Genomic DNA, 8,545 nt, shown 5'->3' on the forward strand with positions numbered 1-8,545 from the left:
AACTTACCATAAAAATATTTCAAAAGCATTTATTAATCTTAATTAATGCTTATTTCAATGTTTAATACATTATTAAAATTAAAACATGCATCTGTTAATATATTATGGACCTATTTATATTCAATGGACCTGAGCTAACAAGAACTAATAATGAAGAGTTGTATTTTTATTAAATAACGCTAACAAAGATGAATAAATACTGTAGCAACTGTTTTTCTTATTATTTAATGCATTATCTAACGTTAACTAATGGGATCTTTTTATAGCTACAAAGTAAATATATAATAGCTGCTGTAGTGTATACCTGTGACATTAGAAAGAAATTACACCATTATAAAAGACAGCATCAAATGTGCTTTCATTTTATTTAGAGGGTCACCTTTATTTGACCCTCTAACTCTAACACTTTCTATTCTATTATAATTCTACTTTATTTTTATCGTTTTCATTTTTTTGTTCATTTAACAAAAAAACTACAACAAAAAACAAACACTAGCTTTCTATTTTTTCTATTCTATCTACTTGTTTTTCTTTGTTTGTGTGTGTGTATAATGTATATATATACACCTTGCTATGTGTCCTGCGTTAGGCTAACCGAGACTTGTCATTTGCACTTATATATTGTTGCTCTTTTGTTAGTTTTGACTGCTTTTATTGTCCTCATTTGTAATGATTTTGGATAAAAGTGTCTGCTAAATGACAATGTAAATTTACACTTCGGACCAGTTTTTACAAACGCAAACGTGTCTTTAATGGCTGATTTTTTAATGGCTGAAGTCATTTTTGTCAAGTCAAAAAAGTCAAGCGATCAAAATACAAGACTTGCAGATACTTACATGGTGATTTTTTTTGACGGTCCTCACAAATTTCACATTTCTCCAGGGGGAAAAGACACATGAAAATAAACAATTGGCATTGTATTATGCAAAACAATTACACAACTTATTAAAATTCCAGCTCGAAGATTTTTGCAGTCGAAACTTGGAGAGTCTCTACGTTTTTCCTGTTAATCACTCTCACATTCTTCTGGGTAAGTTTTTAAATAGCACTGAACCATTTCTTCCAGGTCTGTCTTTATATGATAATTGATGTTCAGCACAGCCAGATTCTTACATCTTTGGTTTACCGCAGTGTCCATGAGGTAAGCTTGTAAACGTCTTTGTGCGGTTTCACCGTGACTCCCATCAAGCTTCAGCACCGGCAACGTGGCTAATATTTTCAAAAACGCATTAACATTAGGGAAGAACTTCACATCGGAGTGCTGAAGTGTTTGGTGAATGGTGCACGGCAAGCTGACTTCCTTCCCTCTGTGTTTCCATTTTATCCTCCAACAGTGTAGTTCAGCAGGCAGAGTGTCCGGATGGGGCAGATCGCTCCTGTAAATGTCCGCATGGGTCTCCTCGGAGGTATTGAATCTCATTTGTCCCATGACCGCGGGGACGAGAGACAAGCACTTGAGCGCCTTGAGATGATTCTCAGAGAAGATCTCCTTGACCTCCTGCGTGATGTACTCCATAACCGGCAGTGTAAGATACTCCTTAAAGAATGACTCTGCCTGTATTTCCATGGTCTCCACCGCCTGTTGCTTCCGAAGAAACAACCTCGGGACTCTCACCGGGATTTCCATTGCAGTCGCCAAACTGACAGCCTCTTCAAACCAAAATTCGTGGTATACTTCCAGATTGTCCGATACCTCGTGCAACGAGTGCAGTACTGCTGTTAGGCTGTTGGCGGCAAAAAACACATCAATGGTTTCTCCTTGTAGGTTCTTACCAAAAGCTCTCGTAAAAGACAATGCGTTCTTCAAAATAACCAACGTCACGATGAACTCAAAGTCCGCCAAGGCCTCAGAAATGGCGTAAGCGTCACTGGTGATTTGGTCGTTCCACTTCAGATCCTCATTGTCGTGTATGCTGTCCATGCACAGCAGAAGCGGCTCCATCAATTCTACGGCCATCTCGAACACATTATGAAGATCAGTCCATGTTGAACGAGAGCCCTCTTTGAGAATGCTCTCTTTTTCTATGTTTCCCTGACACAGGATGGAGATAGCATTATCAAGTTCGCTCTGCAGCAACGGAGATGCTTTAAAAAACGCATTCGTCTTCTTCAGAACGGACATCACATCTTGCACTCCAGTCAATGGCATGCCATTAGCAAGATGAACATTAAGTGCACAGGTAGAAGTTGGTGTGATCACCGCCATGGGATATTTCTCCTTGAGCTGGGCAGCGATGACCTTCATCTTGGTGCCAAGTATACCAGATCCCGCATGCGCTTGTCCTCTGCAGTGCTCCATGCTCAAGCCCCATCCTTTCGTCAACTGAGTCTCCAGCCTCTCAGCAACAGCGACCTCTTCTCCTTCAAACGAGAGGAACTCTATGAACTCCTCTCTAAGAGAGTTGGCTTGGTCTACAAAGCGCAGGAATACAGGCAGGTGCTCTCCTTCTGGGAACTCCACTAACTCCCCAGTGACGATGGAAAAGAAGCGGCATTCTCGGACTTGCTGAAGGATCTCCTCACGCACACATCTCTCGCAGACCTCCAGAAGCTGCCTCTGCTGGACGGCCGAACAATATTCCTCATTAACAGCCGCTGTCTCGAATCTCCTCCGAAGAAATTCATCACCCGCATTGATTCGGTTCTCAATTAGAGCTCGAAAGTTACCTGTAGTTAAGAACCGTTCCTCCTCGGAGCGCATCTCATCTTCTCTTGCATTGCAACTGAATGGAAAGTTTTGCCTTCCTATCAAAACCATGACTTCAAAGGAAGACCTTAAGAACTCTCTCAGGTCTTTTTGCTCGGGTGTCAGCTGAGGGATGTCGTCAGCGTTCTCGCTGTCATCCTGAGCGTCGCAGTCTTTATTGGAGAGCAGTTGTTCAATTGAAGACTCCACTAAAGAAAGAGAGACACAAACGTTAAAAGCAACAATCATTCAGTGCTACAATTTTAATCGATTAAGTAAGAAATCAGTTTAATCAGTATCAGTTACCCAGATGAGCAGAGTGATATACAGCGCTGCCATAGGCAACAGCAAATATTAAAAATGAACTGACTGCTAAATGTTGCAATTGACCAATCAGAATCAAATATTCTACAGAGATGTGTAATAATCAACTATATCTTGCTTACGTCGTCTTTCTTTGATTTTCTGAACCTCTTCATCTGTCTGAGGAAAACAGGAATGCAAAGTGTCACTATATAAATTGTGTCCCGATTTATAGTGTTAAAGGGATAGTTCACCCAAAAATGAAAATTCATTAATTACTCGCCCTCATGCCGTTCTAAACCCACAAGACCTTTGTTCATCTTCAGAACACAAATTAAGATATTTTTTATGAAATCCGGGAGCTTTATTGAATAAAGTCGTTATTTTTGTTTTCTTTGCGGACAAAAAGTATTCTCGTAGCTTCATAAAATTAATGAGGAACCACTGATGTCACATGGACTATTTTAACAATGTCCTTACTACCTTTCTGTGCCTTGAATGTGTCAGTTGCGTTGCTGTATATGGAGGCTCAGAAAGCTCTCGGATTTAATAAAAAATATCTTAATTTGTGTTCTGAAGATGAACGAAGGTCTTACAGGTTTGGAACGACATGAGGATGACTAATTACTGACAGAATTTTCATTTTTGGGTGAACTATAAATTTATTAACTTATTACTAACAATATGTAATATACTTTGCAGAAAAAAATTGTTATTATACAGTTTAAAAACAAATGCAGTACACCTGAAGAAAAAAAAAGAAAGAAGAAGAATATTCTACCAGAACTTTGATGCGTTTGCGATGTCTGCTGTGAGGATTGCCGAGGTGACTGGTCAAATCAAAAATCGTGGGAATAGCAGTGTCCCTTAATACTGTCCTGTAAGGGCTCTGAAAAACACAGTAACAAAAAAACTATTCAACTTTAGCTATTTAGATAATATGATAAAACATTAAGGTTCCAGTACTATGAGTAATGGTAATTTTTTAAACAATAACTGTAAAGTACAAATTATAGTGCATTACAGTTTTGCATATCATGGCTGGTTCAAAGTGCTTGGCACACAGTCGGTAGTGCTTGTTCAGCTGATCGGGGGTTTTCTCCTCCAGATCTGCCCTGCGACAGTTCTCCACCCACAACCTACATCTGTGCAAATAAAGTTAAAAGAAATGCACAATGACTCACTTCTTGCATAACATTTTTATAGAAAACATTTATTCGCAGGAAACCTAAGAAACAAATGAAAAAAAAAACCCTGAACACTGCTGAGTTTGACATTCATACACAAATGTTTTATTGATGAGAACTACTGTAGAAGCTATATTATGCTCTTTTTCGTTCCCATTTAAACACTGGATTTTGATTAACAAGATATTTTGGAATAATGAAATTCTAACAGGTTAGAAGTGGCTAGAATTATCCCAACACCTCCAACAAAGCACTACAGTATATTACTAATATAAAATACACGGATATTAAATTATTCTTGAGTATACTTACTACAAACATCCACAAGGATCTCTTTTTTTCTTTATATGATCTATATTAATACAAAACGGTTCAGCTAAAGAGCAGAAGAATAGATATACAAATCAGAGGCACGTGAACTATCTTCACTGTTACAGGCACAAAACTTGTTTTACCAAAAACAGCTAAATACATCATAGCATCACAGTAATTCAAATGTATAAATATGAGAAGCCTTGTTATATTATGTCAACATGCACTAACTAACTCCACTTCAGCTGTCGGAGAGATCATCACTGATTTGCAGGAGCACATTTGGTTTGGCTTCCTCAGGAAGCATTACTTTCATATCAGGCGTCATGTTTAATGAACACAAAACGACAGTGATAGTGTTTTGAATAGTTTAAAAAAAAAGGCATACCTCTGCGGATCCCGTGGAAACCTAAAGAAAGCTAAATCGGACTGGGTGCTTTTCCTGGTACAGTTCGGAGCGGCACAAAAATTTGGCATTGTGCATTTAATGTTCAAAAGCTCTCTAGGCACTCTATTAGTTATGGTGTCACTAATACAATCATTGCAACACTGCAAAAATGAACAAGGCGCGCAAGTATGAAACAGTAGTATTGATGGCGGGCCGACCCACAATGCAATTCGTTTCGATCCCACAATGCACCAGCCATACTGAAAGCAGTAGCGACTCCTTCGCTTCCTTTGTGTCGGATCTTTTCAATGATTCGGTCGAACCGGTTCACAAAACCTGATTCGTTCCAAACGGTTCTCGAGTGAACAGCTCATGCATGCATATCAATATACGATGAAGTTGTGGATTAAATATATGTGTGCTAATATTTGTAGGGTCTGCATCTACATGATTTTTTATTTACTTTGAGTTGAAATATAATAATAAAAATAAACGATTAACTATTCATTTGAAATGTTTCTTGTATGTAGTTCTGTCGTTCTTTTGTTTGAAACACACAATGACCATTTTGTGGATAAAGCATTTTCAGGGGGGTTTTATTTATTTTTCACAATTGATGTTACAATGTGTTGAATAGTCTATCAGTTTAAAACTCTTTTAATCAGATGTGAATGTGTTTCACACATAAATAATGACTACACATTCTGTTATTGCATTATAGCAATATCAAAGTTCAAGAATAAAAATACAAAATAATACAAATTGCTTTAAAGCAGCTTTACAGTAGTAAACAGTAACATATCATTTCAGTTATAGTTAGTTTTAGGTCCATTTTTTTTGTTATAATTATTTAGTGATCTCATTCGATACTTTAAGCACAGTTAAATCGTTAGGAGTTCACCGAATAGTCTACATAATGCAGCTTTACACAGCCTCATACCAAATGAATAAATATATGGACATGAAATATTCATTTGAGTGGCGTTTGTCGGTCCATGTTATCAAGTGGCCTACATGTTGCCATTTTCCATATTTAAGAAAACAAAACAAAATCCATTGCTTCCTTTAATGTAAATGCAGAAAGAAATCAGTAAACTGTGTTAAAACTCGCTTTATTTTTCACCAGAACCAAAGTTAGCACTGAACTGGTTCGTCTCTCTCTCTCTCTCTCTCTCTCTCTCTCTCTCTCTCTCTCTCTGCGCTCATAAAGCCGTGAATTCTGTAGATGGCAGCAGAGACCGGACCATTTTCAGCTCCTAAAAAAACTCCTCTCAAATCCCAACGTTCAGTGTTCTGCAATCTGCTCAAGTTTGTTGTAATGTTTTTGTGGCATCAGCTATGTTGGCACTGGCAGTAGCAACTGGTGTCTATGCGCAGGTTTCAGATCATTTGTGATGCTTTTGTCTACGGGTAAGTTTATTTTCTCCCTAAATTATCCCACATTTGATCTACATTTGGCGAAATATAATGTTACCGGTATGGCAATGCGTGTTCGTCGAGAACAGCGTTAATATGATTATACGTTATCAATTATACATTCGTACATATGCAAGATTGTATTTAGAGAAGCCTACAACGCTATGGCCTTCAAAACAACAATCTAGCATATGTAATCAAAAAGTTCTAAAATCATTGTTAGAATTTAAATACCCCAGTTTTATTCAAAATGAGCTGTCAAAAAGGCTCTTTAAATATTTCATTACTACGTCATGACGTAAAGAATCACTGAATCTGAACCGATTCCTGGAAACGAATTGTTCGAAAGAACCGATTCCTGGTTCCAAATATTAGCAATGTCTAGGAATAAAAAACTAGTCAAACAGCTATATAACACGCGTAGAGTTGTTAAAGTATAATATAATATTACATGTTAAAATCACAGATTACTGAGTTTTACACAAAAAAAATGAGTTGAACTATAGAAAATGAGCACTGTTCGTTGCTTGCATTTTTTCGTATACCTAGTAATCAGTGTGTATTTGTATATATCATGTCCAGAATTCAGCATGGAAGACTAATGGTGCGTTCACACCAAATGCGAATTTAATTATTCGCGCGAGTAGATTACATACAAAGTCAATGCAAAGACGCCAATAGAGGCGAATTCGCGCCAGGCGACGCGTTTGCCGCGAACGCGAGATATTCGCCTCAATCGCGTCTTTCGCGCAAGTTCAAAAATTTCAACTCGAGCGGAAAATTCGCCTAAGGCGTTCTCACGCAAGCCAATCAGCGAAGAGCTTATTGGCACGTCTGGTTGAATCAGACAATAGAAGAGAGCATTATTCCAGCCGGCTGTTATTATATAGGTCTGGAGCATAGAAAACAATTAAAATCAGTTGTAGTGGTAGTTGTATTTTATTAGCATGGCTACAGAGATGCTGCTATCAATAATAAAAATAATAGTAATATCAGTGTATATATACAGTAGTAAAATGGGACTTTTTGACAACGGGTACAAAACAGCGATTGTGGTTATCTCCAGCATGGCTGATCGCGCTGTTTATATTCGCGCGAGTGACACGAAAAACATCCCGCGAGTAATCTAGAGCGAGTAGTCTGGTGTGAACGCACCATTACATTGAACGATGTGAGTTTTAAACATATAAACTCTGTAAAGAAAAGCTTGGGCTCGTCCGGGATTTGAACCCGGGACCTCTCGCACCCGAAGCGAGAATCATACCCCTAGACCAACGAGCCGCGCAGCAGCATGCGCAAATACCGCCTCATACACCGTTACTCTGCACAGTACCACTGTTAAAAACTACTCATTTCTAGCGAACGTCTCGTAGACTTGCTTAAGGGAACCTTTCATTCATTTAAATGTATTATGCGATCATCTAATTCGCTAAAACGATTGATAATCGTTTGTAAAGTTCTTTTGAGAACTAACGTTGCTGGTTACAGACAGTCCTCTAAATTAGACCGATGTAGTGTTGAAGCAACAAGCCAGGGAATAAAAGAAGAAAAAAAGCCAAGAACGCGTCAATTAGGTTATTTTTTATATATCATACATAAGACTGTTTGAATATAATACAAAGGGCATTTTCATATACACAGCAAAGTCTTGACGATCTTACAATCTGTGGACACTTATCCTTTCCCCATGCTGTTCAATTATATAGTGCATGTTGCATGAAAGGGGTCAAGAAAATCGGAAAAGAAACATAAAAATCAATCCAAAAGGCAGAAGAATGTTGAATTAAAATCCATGATCTTGTGTATCAGTGACATTTACCTAGAATGCATTTAAGAGAAAGGGAGAAACAGACCTAGCAAACCATGAGCACTAGAAAAAGTGTGGACATACATGCGTCATACCCTGTGAAAAGATTCTTTCGGTACAAGTTATAAGCCCTACCTTTAATGCTGTCCTGGTGATGGCAAATGCCTCTTACTAAAAGCTATTTGGTCCAATGACCAAGTAAAACAAGAAGGGGGTTAAAAAGGAACTAAATAAAATGGTAAGCAAACACATGGCAATGTAATTGACATACCAGCAGGAGCAATGTAGTGAGTTCTATACTTCCTTTATTTAAAAAAATATAAATATATACATAAATTCTATTTCAGCTATTAAAAAGGGGCTGCATTTCATGACAACTGCACTAAATCAGGTCTCATTTAATGACAGCTGAAACAGTTGCACTTTAAAAGTTTCTGAAATTTTTA

At 37.8% G+C, this 8,545-nt stretch overlaps 1 protein-coding gene and 1 non-coding gene across 2 annotated transcripts; both read right to left on the bottom strand.

Moving 5' to 3' along the window:
* Positions 1–726: 726 nt before the first annotated feature.
* On the bottom strand, positions 727–5,138 carry LOC107586270 (52 kDa repressor of the inhibitor of the protein kinase-like). The gene is made up of 5 exons (XM_016273555.1): positions 4,877–5,138; positions 4,014–4,134; positions 3,771–3,878; positions 3,133–3,169; positions 727–2,895 (listed from the first exon to the last, which is right to left on the bottom strand). The coding sequence occupies exons 1-5, from the start codon at positions 4,963–4,965 to the stop codon at positions 1,007–1,009; spliced, it is 2,244 nt and encodes a 747-aa protein (XP_016129041.1). The 5' UTR covers positions 4,966–5,138; the 3' UTR covers positions 727–1,006.
* A 2,363-nt stretch (positions 5,139–7,501) lies between these two features.
* On the bottom strand, positions 7,502–7,573 carry trnap-cgg (transfer RNA proline (anticodon CGG)). Its single transcript has one exon. It is a non-coding gene; the product is annotated as a tRNA-Pro (tRNA).
* Positions 7,574–8,545: the final 972 nt, after the last annotated feature.

The sequence above is a fragment of the Sinocyclocheilus grahami genome, unplaced genomic scaffold, assembly GCF_001515645.1.
Source record: "Sinocyclocheilus grahami isolate Dianchi unplaced genomic scaffold, SAMN03320097.WGS_v1.1 scaffold79.1, whole genome shotgun sequence".
NCBI lineage: Eukaryota > Metazoa > Chordata > Actinopteri > Cypriniformes > Cyprinidae > Sinocyclocheilus > Sinocyclocheilus grahami.

Coding starts and splice junctions, on each gene's coding strand:
- LOC107586270 (XM_016273555.1), bottom strand. CDS start 4,965: ATGCCAAATTTTTGTGCCGCTCCGAACTGTACCAGGAAAAGCACCCAG. Junction 3,170..3,770: donor GCAAACGCATCAAAGTTCTG/GTAGAATATTCT, acceptor TGTTTTCCTCAG/ACAGATGAAGAGGTTCAGAA. Junction 2,896..3,132: donor GAAAATCAAAGAAAGACGAC/GTAAGCAAGATA, acceptor CTCTTTCTTTAG/TGGAGTCTTCAATTGAACAA.